General features: G+C 51.7%; 1 protein-coding gene across 1 annotated transcript in view; it reads right to left on the reverse strand.

Annotated features, from left to right (window-relative positions):
* Positions 1-16,034, reverse strand: part of rgs12b (regulator of G protein signaling 12b) — a gene marked incomplete at its 3' end in the record, with an annotated part of 40,953 nt that extends 24,919 nt beyond the window's left edge. The window contains exons 1-5 of the mRNA XM_084465345.1: positions 15,955-16,034; positions 13,501-14,852; positions 12,908-13,141; positions 11,278-12,282; positions 6,762-6,881 (exon numbers count right to left, since the gene is read on the reverse strand). Coding sequence (XP_084321471.1) covers positions 6,762-6,881; positions 11,278-12,282; positions 12,908-13,141; positions 13,501-14,592 — 2,451 coding nt within the window. The 5' untranslated portion in view covers positions 14,593-14,852; positions 15,955-16,034. The remainder of the gene's footprint in view (positions 1-6,761; positions 6,882-11,277; positions 12,283-12,907; positions 13,142-13,500; positions 14,853-15,954) is intronic.
* Positions 16,035-19,682: the final 3,648 nt, after the last annotated feature.

The following is a 19,682-nucleotide window of genomic DNA, read 5'->3' on the forward strand; positions in this document are numbered from 1 at the left end:
GTGTGTGTGTGTGTGTGTGTGTGTGTGTGTGTGTGTGTGTGTGTGTGTGTGTGTGTGTGTGTGTGTGTGTGTTGATGTGTGTGTGTGTGTGTGTGTGTGTGTGTGTTGATGTGTGTGTGTGTGTGTGTGTGTGTGTGTGTGTGTTTCCTATGTTACTAGCTCCAGTTCTCACTGCAGTGTCGTCTGAAACAATGTTCTGCGCCACTCTTCACCGGAGTGTCAAACACCCTGGATAAAAACAGCAAACGCGCGCACCCACACACACACACTCACACGCACACACACGCACAGAGACACACACACAAACAAGTGTCGAGCCCACATAGGACCCAACTCCTTCCCTCCAGCTGAATAGGGACCAGGCAAACTTAGCACTGAGCTGCAAGGAGCGACCACAACACAGACAACGGTTCAACAGGTTGTTCCGTCAGATCCATACCAGCTACAGCAGAGCCGTGATTGGTCAGGGACAATCACATGACATTGTATCTCAGGCTCGGCCAGTGCACCAAACTTTAAAGCTAAAAGCAGACGTTTCATTACCAGCAGGACGCTCAGAGTCCATCAGACAGGGCCGACAAACAGAAGCTCTTATCGTTAACAATCAATACCGCCTTCGGTCGAAGCCATTCTGAAACGTTTCGGCTCCGAGCTGAGACGGAAAACAACCGACAAAGTCAGGAGATGAACCTGAGAGATAATAGCATTCAAATACCTATCCCACAGGCACTGGGAGAAGACACACACACACACAGGTACACACACACACACACACACCAGGCAGCCTCTCAATCTACTCAGCTCACGTTCACATGTGTAAACACACACACACACACACACACACACACACACACACACACACACACACACACACACACACACACACACACACACACACACACACACACACACACACACACACACACACACACACACACACACACACACACACACAGAGTGACTTACTGGATCGGACTCCACGCACAAAGTTGGATGGTCCATGGAGACGGAGACGCGGAGGTAATCCTCAGCACTGCCTCGCAGGCTGCCTCTCGCCGCTCATAGTCCCTCACTGACTCAACGCTGTGTGCGTGTCTCTGTGTGTGTGTGTGTGTCTCTGTGTGTGGGTGGCTGGGTGTGTGAGTGTGTGTGTGTGTGTGTGTGTGTGTGTGTGAAACTAAGCGTGAGAGATGACTGGTTGGAGTCGGAGCAGCGCGTGAATGTCGCTAGATTCCCCCACGCTTCTCCCTCCTCCTCCTCCTCCTCAATGCCGATCCTCTCTCTCTCACTCGCCCCCGCCTCCCACTCCCTCCCTCCCTCCTTCCCTCCCACTCCTCCCCCCTCCTCCTCCTCCTCCTCCTCTCTTTCTGTTTTTCCAACCATCCTTGCATAATTTCTGTTCCAGCGACACTGCTGTGCGGACGGTGACACACACACGCACGCAGACACGCACCGGACACGCACGCACACACACACACACACACACACACACACACAAACGTGCGCGGCAGTAGGGGAGACCCCCTCCACTCCGTGCCGCTCTGCCTTCTAGTTAATATGCCCTGAGTGTCCAACCAGAGAGCCAACACTGGGACGAGAGACATAGAGAGAGACAGAGAGAGAGAGAGAGAGAGAGAGAGAGAGAGAGAGAGAGAGAGAGAGAGAGAGAGAGAGAGAGAGAGAGAGAGAGAGAGAGAGGATGGACAAAGTGGGGTCAGTGTTCAGACACAGCCTCCGTAACATGGAGCGCAACAGGGGGTAAAAACAGAGAGGGGAGTGAGAGAGGAAAAGAGAGACTAAGGTAGAGAATGAGAGTAAGAGGGGGAAATAAACTACTAAAGAAGAGAGAGCGAGAGACAGAGAAACAGAGGGAAAGAGAGACATAGAGGGAAAGAGAGAGCGAGAGAATAAGGAAGAGAGAGTGAGCGAGTGAGAAACAGAGAAAAAGGAAGAGTGTGAGTGAGTGAGTGAGTGAGTGAGTGAGTGAGTGAGAGAGGTGGTATGTGTGCTATAGCAGAACTAGGAGGGAGCTGCATTTTTTAACAAGTCTCGGCACAAAGTGGGAATCTGCTCCACGCTCTTCTGGCTGTCAGTGTATCACCAGCCGCTGGGCTCGGCCAAGGGGCATGCACCGCTGTGAATATATCCTGCACTGATACGTCTTTAAACATCGCAAATATTCAATGGTGGTTGCCACTGGCAACCATGCAGGCATGGTGGTCACTCTATAGCCATCAAACAGGAGGCTTCACTAGAACTCTGTTGGCCAAAGCATAGCGCTATAGGAACCGCCACCCTCAGTGAACATGGTAAAAAGACTCACTGGACCAGTGGCCACTCAGAGCGCTTTAGTATACTGCCTCACATTCACCCATTCATACACACATTCACACACCGACAGCGGTGTCGACCACGCAGGGCGACAGCCAGCTCGTCGGGAGCAGTCAGGGCGAGGCGTCTCGCTCAGGGACACCTCGACACTCGACACACAACTTGGAGGAGCCGGGGATCGAACTAGGAACCTACTGGTTACCAGACATCCCACTGGACCTCCTGAGCCACTGGCCGCACATGTGAGAAGGGATCTCGGGTGGGGCAGAAGCCCGGGTTGCAACTTTGGACACACGGGTAAGGGAGTTCACTTAGACTCAGTCCTACTGAGACCTCCTGCAACCATCTCACAAGTAGCATCTTTCAAAAACACGCCCACACATTGTGGACTTTATCAGTTGCAATCGGATCTGAAGCGGAGGGAATCACTCTCTTATTAAAAGGTGCCATGACATGCCACCAGGTGTGGTGTGATTAGCCGTTACAAGCCGTTTTGGAAAGTGGGCGTGTCCACCTGGATGTGTGCTGGATAGATCAGTCTATCAGCCTACCCAGTGGATTGTAGCAAACGTTGCTCATCTATCCGTCACACATCTATGTGGACACACCCACCTGTGATGTCTTAAGGGGCTGGTTTCCAAAACGGCTTGTAACGGCTAACCACACCTGGCATGTCATGGCACCTTTAAGAGAAGGTAAGCACTTAAACTTAAACTTTGTATTTACTGGAAAAATTGTTATGTTTTCAATTTCAATTTCAACTATATATATATATATATATATATATATATATAGTGTGTATATATACACACTATTATTACAAGCACGCAGGAATGTGTTTGTATATGGATTAAATATCGGCCACACTAATCTACCCTTTAAAGGTCTTCACTACCCACACTGATTTGCTTTGTGCTCTTGAGCAAGGCTTTTGTTTGGAGTGTTGGAGGGCCAACAAGCAGGGAACAATGGCCGGTTATTATGGGATATAAAGCATGAAGGACCTATCATCGAATTAAGTTACTTTTCCAAGACATGTTTGTTAACTGTCAAAAGGTTGTATAAACATCGTGTTAAACCTAAGTCGTTTAGAATCTGAATGTGATCTAGCTAAACACTTCATCTGTGCGTGCGTGCATGCGTGCGTGCATGTGTGCGTGCGTGCTAGTGTGTGTGTGTGTGTGTGTGTGTGTGTGTGTGTGTGTGTGTGTGTGTGTGTGTGTGTGTGTGCACGATTAATTGAGATGGTTAGGCAGTATTTCAGAGTAGGTGTCTGTGTTCTTTTCACTGAAGAAAATAAGCAGCATTGTATCACAGCATTGTGTAACAGGTCACACATTTTAGACAACCCACATAATATGTATGCATGTGCAACAACGCATGCATACGTGAGTGAGTGAGTGAGTGAGTGAGTGAGTGAGTGAGTGAGTGAGAGAGAGCGAGGGAGCGAGAGAGAGAGTGAGAGAGTGAGAGCGAGAGAGACCAAGAGAGAGAGCGAGATGATAATGGAGTATCGTGTATGTATGACCTCACACGCGCGTGCACATGTGTGCGTGTGTATGTGCGTGCGCGTGGCTGCCTGTGTGCGTTCATGTGTGTGTCTGTGTGCGTTTGTGTATGTGTTGCCCCTGTGCGTCCATTAGGTCTTACTAATGAGTGGAATGCCAGTGTGTTCCTCATCAAAGCTCATTAGAAGCCCCGGACAACACTTCCGTCACCCCTCCCTCCCTCCCATCCCCTCTCCCCCATCCCTCCCCCTCCACAACGCAGCCCAACAAAGCCCTCTCTGTGTGTGTGGATGGCCCCCATGTACAGCACTAAGCGACAGTGAGAAATAGGTAGATTTAGTAGGACGGGTGGGGGGGGGGGGGGGGTGGATGCCTCCCACACACGAACAGGCTGAACTATCCAATCACAGATCAGCAGTGTCTGTTGTGTGGTGGCGTCTAGAACGTGCTGCGGTGATGGTCAACATTTCTCTGTGGAATCGGAACTGTTTGGACTGCATGGTTCTGTATTTACATTTACATTTAAGGCGTTTATCAAGACGCTTTTACCAAAAGCGCCTTACAATAAGTACGTCTGTCAGGAGAAAGAGAAACAATAATATATCTCTGTCGGTAGAGTAAGGATGTTTATAGAACCAAGTACCAAGCACTAACAATCACTAGGTTAACCCATTCCCCGTATACAACAGAGATAGCGAGGATAAGACGCTACACGATGCACACAAAGTACTATTTTTAAGTGCCGGGACGTACAACGTACAAAAGTGCCTACATTAAGTGCCAGGACGTACAACATACAGGGGGGGTTAAGGGGGAGGCTATGCAGACTCCAGGTGAACTCTGAACAAGTGGGTCTTGAGTCTTTTGCGGAACCGTGTGGACCTGGAATGCGGTGACGGAGAATTCCGTGCCCGTTTTGCGTTTAATACTTTGTTTGTGTTTTTTGAATCCTTTCCTTCTACCAGATGTGATTATGTGAAGGTTGGACCATCATTGTGTAGGCTGGACCTTGAGTAACGATAACACATGACTGAATGATCAGTCTTGTTACTGTGAAAACATTGATCGTGGCTGATTGTGAGCGGGTGCAAGGCTCAAAGTCATTCGCCTTGAAATTCCTTCCTCTGATCTCAACATGGTGGACTCTGATCCAACATGGTGTACTCTGATCCAACATGGTGGACTATTTTCCCCTCGCCTCGTCTTCACATCCATAAACCCAGACTCGGGTCTCCTCGTTCTGAGAAGCAGCAGAACCAGATCTGTGTGTCCTAGGGATGTCCAGTAAACAGCGGAAACGTTTAGCCTGTCTGAGATCTCTATCACAGAACACTACAGAACACAAAGCGGCCCTAGAAAGAAACAGACATCATGTTCCATATCCAGTCCTGGTCTGAAGTGCCTGGCATCCCAGATGTGTTTACACGTTTCACAAATCCCTGCATCAATGAAAATGATGGAAGAAGTTGGAAGAAGTGCTTTGGGAAAGCTGTGAAGGCTGGATCTCTGAGATGTTTCCAACCTCTAGTGTGAAACCTACAGTTTACCAGACAGAACGAACGTGTCCTCTTCCTGAAGTAGGTCCTTCACTGTACCTCCTCCCCTGTATCTCCTCCACTCTATGTCTGCCATTTCCATTTCCATTTAGGGCATTTAGCAGACGCTTTTATCCAAAGCAACTTACAATGGTTAATACCCACATTCACACACCGACGGCGGAGCCAACCACGCAAGGCGACGGCCAGCTTGTCAGGAGCAGTCAGGGTGAGGGCGTCTCGCTCAGGGACACCTCGACACTCTAGCTAGGAGGAGCCGGGGATCAAACTAGCAACCTTCCAGTTACAAGTCAACCCGCTCCACCTCCTGACCTAAGCAGACCAACGTCCTCCACTTTATGTCACACAGCGCCATAAACCACCCCCCCCTCGTTTGTAGGCAGAAAACCTTGACTAGGCCGCGACCCCCCCCACCGCAGACCGCCCTGTCCAATGCTGACAACAACCCTGGCAAGGTAGCGGTAAATGGGCATATTGTGAGGCCCAGGACCTCATGGTCCTCAAATGACTGGGTCCCGGTCATCCCTCGCCCTCCTGGCAGCGCGGGAGGCGCCGCGCCGGACTGAAATAGCACCTCAGACCCTGCTGGTGTCGGGGCCTGATAACAAACCCACAGGACAATGAACAACGACCGGGAGAAAGAAGCAGAGAAGCTGTCCCAATATTTGGGGCGATCGTGATCACCGGTGCGCTGCAGACTTTAATGCTGGAGCGATGTCGCACGTATAAAGAGAGAGATCGAGACGTTGTTTTGAGCAGAAGGTAACTGGGAGTGAGGCTGGCTCATAAGCAATGCTATACGAGAGGTGTGAATGGAAGGCTGTGAGTTTTATGTGCCTTGTGAACGCGTTGCATGTGTGAAAGGCGCCTGTGATTAGTCATGTTAAGGGTCTTAACTTTACCAAACAGACAACTGCTGTTGTTAAGGCCTGCGGGTCCTCTTGGTGTCTGTGCAAGTTTTTATAAACGTATGTATGTGCGTCTGTCTGTAAGAGAACTTGATTATCTTGATTATAAGTTTCTATCTGTGTGTCTATCTGTGTGCCAGTGTCTAAGAGTATGACGGTTATGTTCTAGTTTTTATACTCGTCATCATCATACCTATCGTCATCATCATACCTATCGTCATCATCATACCTGCACACGTGTGTGCACGTTTGTGTGGTTGACGGTGTGTGTGTGCGCGGCGGCGACCTGCGGTGTGTTGGTTTGTGCGTGTGGACCTGTGAGTCGGTGTGTGTGTGCGTGTTGGTGTGTGTGCGTGATGGTGGGAGGGAGTGTTTTCCTTACACACACACACACACACACACACATACACTCATGTGTGTGTGTGTGTGTGTGTAGGTGCGCTGGGGGCGGGCCTTACCTCCAGGTCGTCCAGGGAGCGCGCCAGGCTGAGCCTCTTGGAGCGGCCGAAGGAGCGGCGGGCGGCGGAGCGCTGGGGGAGGGGGGGGAACCCGCGGCTCAGCCCCCGGAACCGGCCGGCCTGAGGGACACACACACACACACACACACACACACACACACACACACACACACACACACACACAGGCATCGGTGAGAACAGGGTGTGTGTGTGTGTGTGTGTGCGTGTGTGTGAGTGTGTGTGTGTACTTGCGTCAGAGAAAGTGTGTGTGTCAGAGAGTGAGTGTGAGTGTGAGAGTGAGTGAGTCAGTGTGTGTGTGTGTGTGTGTGTGAGAGAGTAAGAGTGTGTGTGTTTGAGAGTGAGAGTGAGTGAGTGTGTGTATGTATGTATCCTAGCTGTGTGTGTGTGTGTGTGTGTGTGTGTGTGTGTGTGTGTGTGTGTGTGTGTGTGCCTGTGTTTGTTCTCCGAAGCCCTCGTCGGGCTGACGTTCTAGTCAACACGGTGAACTAATGGGTTCCTAAGCAGCAGAACCGATCTGACAGAAGTGGCTAATGCACTGTAAGATGTCCCTGGTTGGTATAAACAGGGCTACTGTAGCTGATTAGCGCGGCGCACAACAGGGACTGACTGGCCGTGGAGAACGGATTTGTGGGTTTTTTGGAAGCACAACCTCTTTATGCTCTTTCTGTTTTTTTGCCACTGAAATGCTGAATTCCACACGGCAGAGGCATGCAGAGGCCTATGCTGCTCTGCATTGAGGTGCGCACACACACACACAGACACAGCCATGATACACACACAAACACGCACACACACGCCTACTCACATGGACACAGATACAGCAACGATACACACACACACACACATACACATACACACACCTACCCCCACACACCTACCCCCGCACACACACACACACACACACACAAGTTTGGTCCCTGGAGGCCTTTCATCAGATGGCCACCAGCCCGTTGCCTAGCGACGGTGCATGTACTGTGTGTGTGTTGTTCTTTATCCATGTGATCGGAATTACAGGAAGCGGAGCAGATCTCCTCAGGACGTGAAACACAGCGTCACGTTTGTGTGTGACTGTGTGTGTGTGTGTGTGTGTGTGTGTGTGTGTGTGTGTGTGTGTGTGTGTGTCCTGCATGTACGCGTGGTGTGTGTGTGTGTGTGTGTGTGTGTGTGTGACGTGTGTTCCTATCGATGAAAAGAAAGCGATTGAAAAGCACCTTTAGTGCTCTTAATGACGACGAAGGAAACAACCCAGGAAGTGTGTGAGAGCCAGCACTGGGACATACTGGTGCGGCGGCTCCTGGCTCGCTGGCTCCCACAGACCCAGTGGTTCGTCAGCTCTTTCCCTAACAGACCCCATCTCAGACTGGTTTCTCTACAAAGTACCCCCCCCCCCCTCTTATCAATACCACGCCACAGAAATCACGGACAGACAGATTAGAACTTGTTTGTTTGTTTCATCTTTTATTTGGCTTCATCCACACACACACACACACACACACGCACACACACACACACACACACGCACAGTTCCGCCACGGGAACCTGGGGGCTAGGCTGTTGCCAAGCAACGCAAACATTCTCCTGCACACTGGCGTGGTACCCTGCGAAGATCCGCACACGTTACCGAGACCTTCTGCTCGCGGCATGTGCGTTCATCTGTGTGTTCGCGTTGATCGTGCCACCGGTGAGATATGAGTCTGCTGACAGGCACTTTGGGTTAACAGCTTATGATCGTTAAGTTAATTAGCGGTGATAAATAAGAACACCTGTAAGTCGATTTATTGAGTGACGCATAGAGCATATATGCTCTATGGGGAATGCCTTTCGCCCAATCAAATGATTGGCTGGGAACCAGCTGTTGTATAAAGACGGTTTAATATCCTGGGTGTGGCTACACCAGAGTTAGTTTACATTTACATTTAGGGCATTTAGCAGTCACTTTTATCCCAAGCGACTTACAAATCCTCCCACTCCCAATGGTGCGTCTAGCGATAGAGTCTGGCGATAGCGCTGACTCAAACATCTGATTCAAATCAAACTTTAGTTTACAGTTCTGGATTTCCCAACCGCTCTCGGTCTGCTCCCTGGTGGAGCCCCGATTTGTTTACAACACGAGTCACCGGCGGCAGGACTCCGAGAAGAGCAACACTGCCCCCGTGTGGCCAGGAGCAGGAAGGACAGGCACAAACACAACTAGTTAATGAACAATGACTCGAGCCTTTAAGTACATAAGGCCAACAATACAAAAAAAATAATAATAATACAGAATACCACAAAACTTGAACGAATCTGAAGACAAATGTAAAAGAATACATTCAGACGATCCAACATGTGCGTTGCAGTTGCGCTACACCCAATTCAAACTGAAGGTGTAGCTCCACACCCTGCCCCTACGGCTCCACCTCTCCCAGACCTGCTGCATCTCTGGTGTCGAGAACAAAAGATGTTTGCTAAAGTTTAAATCCCGCTTCCTGTCAGCGTCTCCGCTCAGACACACACTTCCTTGGATTCTCTTATGGGATCCGGCCGACCCAGAGAGAAGGTCTCCAGGAAGGGGCCGTCTAGCACACAATCTAAAGGAGGACGCCCCCCCCCCCGCCCGGTGCCCCACCCCCTCCCCTAGCCGGACCCCCCCCCCCCCCACCCCACCCCCAGGACTGATGTGCATTGGTTCTGCATCAGCCACAACCACACACCGCTGTGTCCAACAGGGCCACAATATGGACTGCGTTTATCCTGCGCTGTTCTGACCAGTGGCCACTCAAAGCGCTTCACAACACTGCCCCACATTCACCCATTCACGCACACATTCACACACCGACGGCGGAGTCAACCACGCAGGGCGACAGCCGGCTCAGTCAGGAGCAGTCAGGGTGAGGGGCGTCTCGCTCAGGAGGAGCCGGGGGATCGAACTAGCAACCTTCAAGTTACACACAATGTTGCACCGTGATCGTTATCTCATTTGTAAGCTGTGACATATACATTTACAGGCTTAAGAACTGATTCAAATTATAAATCTGTCAAGGCCTCTCATCGTTGACTCTTTAGTACTCAATGCTGTGGATGATGATGACATCATTTCGTACCCATCTTTTACATTTACACTGAGGGCATTCAGCGGACGCTTTTGTCCAAAGCGACTTACATTTACTTAAGTACATTTGTCAGAAGAAGGAGAAACAACAATATATCTCTGTCGGTACAGTAAGGATGTTCATAGAACCAAGTGCCAAGCACTAACAATCACTAGGTTACCTATCATGTGTTTTTTTCTCACATTGTTGTTACGAAGAACAACTTCCAAACATTTCAATACGTTGAGATATCGTTAAGATGAATGAGATAAAAAAAAAACGTGATACGTTTTTCAAGACGAATAGGCATACCTTAAGTTTATGTTGATTCTAATAAAGAGCTAACTAAGCGATCCCCAAACAGCCCTGATACCACAGGTGTTGAGATGAGGTGAGCCTCCGCTAAGAGGAGCTGGGTGGACCTATCACAGGTAACAGGTGGCCCGCAGGCACACGCAGCATCTACCTGCTGAATAATGGATGTTTGATACTGGAGGAGTCGGGATTAATTACCCATCAATCTGCTGGGGCGACGGCGGAGGAAATACTGATAAAGAACAGAATACACACACACGCAAAAGACAGAACACACACACACACACACACACACACACACACACACACACACACACACACACACACACACACACACACACACACACACACACACACACACACACACACACACACAGCCGTCATACTCTTAGACATTGACACACTCACACAGAGCGAGCATGCAGAGACAGACAGACTGTATAAACCAGGACCTGGAGTTCTATAGACCAGGACCTGGTCCTCTATAAACCAGGACCTGGACTTCTATAGACCTGGAGCCAGTCCTCTATAAACCAGGACCTGGACTTCTGTAGACCAGGACCTGGTCCTGGTCCTCTATAAACCTATAAACCGGGACCAGGACCGTAGAGGCGGAAGAGTAGAGTGACCGAGGGGCCGCGGGAGGAACGCATGCATTTACAGCCTCCATAAATGCCATGTTGCGCACACACACACAGACAAATGCAAACACACACATACCCAAGCGCACACGGACACAAGAGTAATTTTCCAGAGAGACGGTGGAAGGGAGATGGAGTGTGAGGAGGGGGGGGGGGGGGGGGGGTTGGAGCAGAGACGTCTGCCAACTGTTGTGTGTTCTCATCTCCAGGTCAGTTTTAACACAAGCTTCCCATAAGACCAGCAGGTGTAGACTCTGGAGATGGGGGGTGCTCACTCTAGTGAACACTCCTAATGGAGAGGCTTTACCGCTAGGCACTAGACACACACTGGACACGCACAAAGTGTAGCTGGGGTTCAGCTGAACAGGAGGACATTCAAGACCAACACGCAACTAAATAATAAAAGGTGGTCTATATCAATTTTGATTGAGTGAGACATTTGATATCACTTTTTTTTGTCACTCTTACCTTTTTCTCCTCCGTCTTGGCACTCCCACGTTTCCTCTCCCTTCCTCCCCCGGCGCCTCTCTCCCCCCCGGCCCGGTCTCTGTCCCTCTCCCTCTCCCTCTCCCTGTCTCTCCCCTTGTCTCTGTCCCCAGCCCCAAACAGCCTCCTGGCCCACTCATCCTTGTGCGCGGCCGCCCGGGGGGTGGGGGCCTGGGGGGCCAGCTGGCTCCCTGCGGCGGGGGCCGGCGGCGGCGGCGGCGGGGGCGGCGGCAGGTGGTCCCCGGGGGCCAGCGGGGCCCGGTAGCGGTCGGCGGGGATCTTGCTCATGGGCGGGGGCAGCGTGCTGCAGTTGGCCGAGGACCAGCCGTCCGTGGACTCGGCGTAGGACTCCTGATCGCTGCTGGCGCCGGCCTGCAGGTGCTGCTGCCTCCAGTCCCGCAGCACGTGAACTGGCAGCCAGCGCTGCTGCTGCTGCTCCACCCCTCCTCCGGCCCCGCCCCCTCTCTTGTCCCCACCCCTCTTGGCTGTGGGATAGTGGTGTGGGTGTGCCGCGCGGGGAAGAGGGTGGTGGAGGTCGGCCAAGTGCTGCTCGTGGTGTCGGTAGTGTCCGTTCCTCAGGGTGGGCGGGGGCGGCGGCGGGGGCGGGGGCGGGGGTAAGGGGTGGGCCTGGGCCTGGCCGGAGCTCCAGGCGGCCTGCTGGGGGGCCGGCGGCGGGGGGCTGTCCCAGTGGTGGCTGGCGGGCCCCCCCAGGTCCACCAGCAGCACCCGGTTGCTCTTCTCCTCGGCCAGGAAGTTGCCGATGCCGCTGTCGCTGTTGCTGCTGGTGCTGTGGTTCTGCTGCGCGTCGTTGTCCGGGTCGTGGAAGGCCCGCGCCCGCACCCCCTCGATGCTCTCGCCCATGTCCCGGTACAGCACCGACACGAACTGCAGCAGGGGCTGGGAGGTGGGGGGGAACTCCAGGCAGCCCCCCGTGTCCGGGTCCGGGGTGCAGTCGAAGCCGAACCTCCGGGCCACCCCCGAGTGGGCCTGAAGCAGGACCAGTGAAGGGCTTTATTAACGCTTTATTGAGTAACACAATAATACCTTAGTAAACATGAACACCATTAGTAAGTGATAGCTGGACTTATCGGTTTTCATTGTTAATACATTTATCGTCATTGTGAAGTGTTACCAGTTCATTACTTTAAAGCCACTCTGCTTGTTTGCATTTCGTCAAATAAGTTATAAAGTAAGTGTCGTCTCTGTGACTCCAAACGGTAAATGGACTGCATTTCTACAGCGCTTTTCTAACCAGCGGCCACTCAAAGTGCTTTACAATATCGCTTCACGTGCACACATTCACACACTGCCGGAGGAGCCAACCACACAAGACGACAGCCAGCTCAGTCAGGAGCAGTCAGGGTGAGGGCGTCTCGCTCAGGGGGACACCTCGACACTCAGCTAGGAGGAGGAGCCGGGGGATCGAACCAGCAAACCATCCGGTTACCAGCCGACCCGCTCTGCCTCCTGAGCCACACGCCGCCCCTTGTAATCTTTGAAAAGGTCGACTGCTCACCAAAAAAGGGGTTCATCGCCTCTAATCCCTTGTGACTCCCTCCACAGGTGAGGTGCGTACGGCTGACATCCAATCAGACGCATGCTCCAGACGTACCTGGTGGTGGCAGAGGTCGGGGTCCACGATGAACACGTGGCAGGAGGTCCGCAGGCCCCCGTCGTCCTCGCGGCCGTAGCGGGGGTCCCCCTCGTCGTCCGTGGCCTGCATGGTCACCAGGCCGAAGAAGCGCCGGTCGTCCGGGCAGCAGGCGCTGAACGCCAGCTTCTCGGCGGGGTAGGTGGCGAGCACCTGGCCCCGGTCGTTACACAGGCGCACGCTGTCGTGCATCACCTGTGGAAGGGACCAATCAGAAGACAGGATACAGCGTGTTCAGACCGGGGACTAAACAACCATCAGTATTGCAAATGGTAGATGCACTGCATTCATACTGCGGTTTTCTAACCAGTGGCCCCTCAAAGCGCATTACAGTATTACCACACGTTCGCCCGTTCATGCACACATTCACACACCGACGGCGGTGTCGACCACGCAGGGCGACAGCCAGCTCGTCGGGAGCAGTCAGGGTGAGGTGCCTTGCTCAGGGACACCTCGAGAGCTGGGGATCTAACTAGCCCCTCCGGTTTCCAGCCAACCCGCTCTACCTCCAGTGCCCCATTCCGCCTCATAACAGGAGAGGTGTGACGGCCTACCTTCATCAGGACCAGCGAGTGGATCTTCTGCTCGGCCCGCAGGCGTCTCATGCTGCCCCTGATGGCCTGTATGCTGTCGCTCTCCAGGCTGGCCCCGGTGGAGGCCAGCTCGATGGAGCCCAGGTAGCCCACCATCATGCCCACGTTCAGGATGTCCTCGCTGGGCTCCAGCCCCAGGTCCGCCCCCCTCTCCTCCTGCACCTCCACGTCGTGCTGCTCCTGATCCTGGAGGCTCAGGTGGTGGAAGTCCGGGTCGAGGAACACCGAGTCGTCGTTCAGGAACCTCACCATCTCCTCCTCCGAGAGCAGGTTGGGGTTGCTACGGGAACGGGAGGCCTTCCGGTACGAGGGGTACTCGGGCTCCGAGGGCCGGCGGGGTTTGGACGCGGCGGACGGCGGCGAGGTCACGGCCGCGCGCTCCTTGTCCGAGCTGCTGGACGAGTGGCTGGAGTTCTCGAAGATCATGTTGAAGATCCCCCCCGACTGGAGCTCCGCCACCACCCGCTCCGCCCGGTTGATGCCCAGCTGCTTGGGGTCCATCTTGGGCTTGTACCAGCCGCCGCCGTGGGGCCCCGCCCCCGATTTCCCATTGTTGTTGTTGTTAGCCCCGCCCCCGGGGTGGCGGTCGTACTCGTCGTCGCTCGAACCCGAGTCCAGGTACGCGGCGGGCAGCTGCGGGGTGCGGTTGGCGGCGGCGCGCTGGTGGTGGTGGTGGTGATGGTGTCGCCTGTGGCGCTCGCCCTCCGCGATGACCAGCCTCAGGACGCCGGTGCAGCGGCCAATCAGCTTGACCACGTCCTCGTGGGACGCCTTGGACACGTTGATGTCGTTGACGTCCAGGATGTGGTCGCCGGACCGCAGGCCCACGTACTCGGCGGGGCTGCCCTTCAGGATGCAGCTCAGCAGGCAGGGGCCCTGGCCCGACAGGGTGAACCCGTAGCCGGCCCGGCCGCGGGCCACCTCCACCGCCCGGACCCGACCCCCCGCCGGAGGGCCGGCGGCGGCGTGGCCCGGGGACAGCGGCTGAGAGAGGCTGAGGCCACTCCCACCGACCGCGCGCCTCTTGGACAAGGTCTCCGTTTGCCAGAACATTGTCTCTTGAAGAAGTCTGTCGTTATCTCGAGATCCAGAGAGCGGGGCGGTGTCGGCGATCACACAGAACGTGCGGCGCGAGCCAGCGGGGCCGCGGCCTTCATCGTGTTCCGTCGTCAGAAGCGCGGTGGAAACTTGGAGCGGTGGATCTGAATGTCACACCGGAGTGCGGCCATGGCATCAGTTCTGAGGGGACTCCGCCGGCGCTTCCATCATCATCGTGCGAATCCCTGACATCTTATGGGCACCTTATGGGACACCTGCAGGGCAACATAGAAGAACACGTTTCGAAAAGATCCCCTCTCCTCTGCCTCTCTCTCTCCTCTTTCAGAATCTCCTATCGTTTCCTTTATAGCAAGACACTACACCAAAACATTCAAAAATAGACCAAATTGAACCAAAAAATAATAGCCTACAATATGGATGCATGAGATCTTGGGATCGTTTTATTAGTTGCAATGAAAGTAGCACTGCGCTGTGACTTAGAGGAGATATGAGGAGATATGAGGCCACACCTGAGGGTCAGGAGACCTCAGACCAAGGTCAACGTTAGGTTGAACACCAAATAGTCTGCTTCTAGAAGCTAGAATGATTAAGATGATTAAGAAGTCATTACACTTTGCATTAGCGTCTGTTCTGTCGGTGAAATAGCTGCTGCTCTCGGTGTTTATTAAATATAATTTATAAACGCATATCTCAACATCCGCTCAGTAAACACCCTTATGAAGAGCCTGGTCCGACGTGTATTACATATGAGACGTCTTATGTTGTGTTTTATTGTGTTTAAATTGTCGAGTTTCAGCTCCGTCTCAGTACAAACCACTTTAACGTTACTTTTGGTAATAAAGTTGACGAAAGTTTCGGACGGAGCAGCCACCCGTGCTGAGCGCCCGGTCCCGCCCTCTTTCTCCAGGAACGCTGGAATGTAGGAGCGTAACCATGACAACGGTAATGTACACAGACCCCTAGCGTCCGGCCATTGGCTCCCCCAAGGTGTCAGTCACACGGTGAAACCCCTCCCGCCGAAGACGTTGACAAAAAAAAGTTTGATTGAGAAATCACAAGTAAACTTCACTGCGCCGTTAACTCGCCCCACAGGTGTCCGAACTCGAACTTTAAACACTAATACAACTCGTATTATAATAATAACCTAATATAGTACCTCATATTTATACTTTTGTCCCGCATAAGCACGCATGACTCCACGGGTTCCGCTCTATAGAGAGGAACAGCTGGCTAACGGTAACGAGCGCTCGGGCCGAGGAGAAGAAAGGCGCCGCCGCCGCGCGCCCTTTGATGTCGCGGCAGCGCGCGGCTCCTCGGTAACGAGTTGACTCAGCGCGAGCCCACAGAGTCGCTTACCTGTCCGTGTCCGAAGAGGATGCGCAGACGGGCTCCATAGTCCGGTCGGGAGGGTCGGCGAGGTGTGCTCAGGAGCGGCGGGTAAACAAAAGAAAAGCCCGCACCATCTGGCCGAGGGAGGAGGGGACCGGAGGAGGAGGAGGAGGAGGTGGAGGTGGTCTTAAAGGAGGAGGTGTGCTTAGAGGAGTAGGAGAAGTAGATGCACTTTAGAGGAGGAGGAGTGGGAGGAGGTGTGCTTACAGGAGGAGAAGTGCAAGGCTTTAGAGGAGGAGGAGGAGGAGGTGTGCTTAGGGGAGGAGGAGAAGGAGGTGCCCTTTAGAGGAGGTCGGGGTGGGCCAGAGGAGGATGAGGAGAAGTGCTTAGAAGAGGAGGTGGTTCACTATAGAGGAGGAGGAGGTGTGCTTTAGAGGAGGTCAGGGGATCAAGATGGTTAGGGTATAAATATTCAGCATCCCATGTGAGGTCGTGAATTCTTTAGTTTCTCCTCATGAGTCAATATTAGTGACTTTAAACAGAGCCAACTAAATGAAAGACAGTGGAAGAAGAGTGCATTTTCTTTAGGGCCCTAATGACTTTTATCAACAAAGTATAATGTATGTAGTCCCCTTGTAGTAACACACTGGTGGTAAATGAGTCCTGATTCTCCCCACTAGCTGTTATTAAGCAGTATGTTGTCCAGTTGTCTCTCCCCTCTTGTCTCTGAGTGTAGGGTAACAGTCGGTAACAGAGTGTATACTTAAGGGGCCATATGGCAGCTGGCCGCTAATCCTATTAATAGGGGTTAATGATGGAGACACTGCACTTAATGAAGTGTTGAACAAACAAGGCCTAAACTACACAACCCACATTTGCATAACATTAGCAGCCTACGTCTAAGTGTACGTAAGCAGAAGTCTGGGTTGGTGGAAAGAAGTAGATGGTATTCAAGAGAGGCCTTGATTTCATTATGTACAATTACGTTATTGAATCACAACCAGTTAAAATAGACAGCAATCCAAGCATTCTAAAACTGGACATTTACTATGCTTTGTCCGCCACAGCCATCAGACTACACAACCTCTATTGTGACTCTCTCTCACTTTCTCTCTCTCACTGGATAATGTGTAATTGCCTTATATTTATTTGTATCCACCTCTTGCTCTTTTTACATGCAATTTTAATTATGTGCAATAGTGCTCACTTTTTATTGACTTATTTTGATTGCCTTTTACTGTTTGTCCATTTTGTGTCAGTGTACAGTCTGTTGACTGACTTTGTGAGGTACTGGATACCTGAATTTCCCCAAGGGGATGAATAAAGTATCCATCCATCTTATAGTTTAGGCAGTTTCCCCAATTGAATCACTAACTTACGTGATTAAAAATAACACATTTCTATCGCGCCAATGCCATGCAATCTCTTACCATTTTTAAAGTGATACAAAAAAGCGTAGAGGATGATTTATTTATTATTTGAATACATTGTCTTATTACCATGATCAAATTCAATCAGTCGCATCAATGTTACGTCATAATGTTTGAAGCACAGAAACTAATCTTCATGTAAAGTCGTGTTTCACCCCCAACCCCACCCCTTCCTCAAAGTAAACACGTTTTAACGAAGGAGAAAACTGTTCCGTATACTCATTTCTCTGTAGCACATATCGTCTTTCATAAATCTAAATAAAATAAAGCTTTAGTCAAAAAGAAAAAAAAAACTATCGACAGATAAACAAATGTGTCCTTTTTTTCTTTATGATTATACTTCGCTAAAACTCCTCACCTGTTGAATTGTCAAAAGCTGTAGTCGGTCACAAAGGAGCGAGTTGCAATGCATTCCACGGACCACCCGTTGCAACCGTCGCCCTGAGAAACCACCACAACCACCAGTGTGGACCGAGACAACACATCAACAACTGTGACAAAGTAGTCTGCATGCGTCTGCGAGTTTGGGATGTACATCTATACGCACACACGCACGCCCGCTTCGTAAACGGAGTCTATGGTGAAGGCGTCTAGGCAGCTCACAAACAAAGTGATAATCAAAGAAGCAAATCATTGTAAAACCCTCGTTGTATGTGCAATCCCCGGGCTTCCACCGGTCGTCCGTTCGTTTCAGCCCGGGAGCATGACAGCGATGCATTGCGTAACCGTCTATTCAAAGTTGGTACATCAATAGACAGTATGTGTGTGTCATGCAACATGGCTTTTTATATTACTTTACAATCATGTGTGTGTGTATCACTTTACAATTAACGTGGAATTTTTTTTTGTACATGGCATAAGAAGGTACCCCATTAAAAAGATGACACACGTTTCCATTCTTATCACAACAATAACATTGAAATCTTAAATCCTGAGAATTAAAAAAAATCATAAACACAACCGATGGGCAGGTCAGACACTAACTCACGTCGGCTTCGACGAGACGTTGACGCAACAAAACACGAGCAAAAGTCCATGTGTTCTGCTCCTGTGACGGGGGGTCTCGATTCTGGCCCCCAGAACTACTTCAGGCCAGTGGCCAGAACTAAAAATGTAGTTTGCGTGTGAGGTACGACTCTTCTAACCTTCCTCTAGATGTGAGTGTAAGACCCAGCGCTCAGACACCCTCATCATCATCGGGCCGTCTTGTAGGGACATGGAATCTGTAATCTCAAACGATTATCGGAACATAATATGGCTATAGGTGATCATTGACTTTAAAGTATACATAAAACCTCTGTCTTACAAAGTGTCTCTCTGCTCGTTCATGTTGGAGTCAGAGTGAGGGCGCACAACATACAAATATACAACCTCAACCATAGATAATGATAACAAGCCGATCACATTTCACAGCAGGCATTGCCCCGCCTTTCATCTCATGTATTTCCTTCCTCTAGCAAAGCACACACAAAAATAGACATTTCAGAACTTTAAATATTGTAAATACTCAGAATGAATCTATGTTTCGACTTAACTCGACGCAATGAATAAGGACGTCCTCACAGGAAAATATACAAATCCAGTTTGTTATATAATTAATATGCTCGGTCGATTTCACCACGGGAACGTGAAGTGTTATGTTGCGGATCTATAGAAATGTTGTAGTGGACATCACAGTTAAAGGAACCCGGGCCAGTGCATTTCATAGATCAGCAAGCGACGTGCTCCCAGTCTCAACACAAACTGACCTGCTGCTTCAACTCTCACATAACCACACGGAGAGCCAGAGCGTACCGTCTCACCCCGGGATCTCTAGTGCAGTCCTGTGAGTCACGCTCCTCGCTACAGTGTCTGACGTCAGCCCGGTGCCTTCAATACGCTGATTAGTGTCAGGGGGGGGGGTGAGAGGAGTGAGGCTCTGGTGCTGGGAGAGAGAGAGGAGGGGGAAGTAATTCAACATTCTCGTCTTAACCAGGAGGGGTCTTCTCCTTCAGAGAGGTGTACACATGTGATCTGTCTCTCTACCATCAGCCCTCCTCCCTCCCTCTCCCTCCCTTCAGAGAGAGGTGTCAGTCCTTTCCCTCCCTCCCTCCCTCCTCCTCCCTCTCTCCCTCCCTCCCCTCAGAGGAAGGTGTCCACTCCCCCTCTCCCTCCCTCCCTCCTCCCTCCCCCTCTCCTCCTCCCTCCTCTCTCAGAGGGAGGTGTCGTGGTGGATGGACTGCAGGCAGCCTAGCAGCTGGTGGTAGGAGCTGTTCCCTCTCCTCCTCCTCCTCCCTCTCCCTCTCCCTCCCTCCCTCCCTCCCTCCCTCCTCCTCCTCTCCCCCT

Source organism: Micromesistius poutassou (assembly GCF_964030765.1).
Source record: "Micromesistius poutassou genome assembly, chromosome: 3".
In the NCBI taxonomy this organism is placed as follows: Eukaryota; Metazoa; Chordata; class Actinopteri; order Gadiformes; family Gadidae; genus Micromesistius; species Micromesistius poutassou.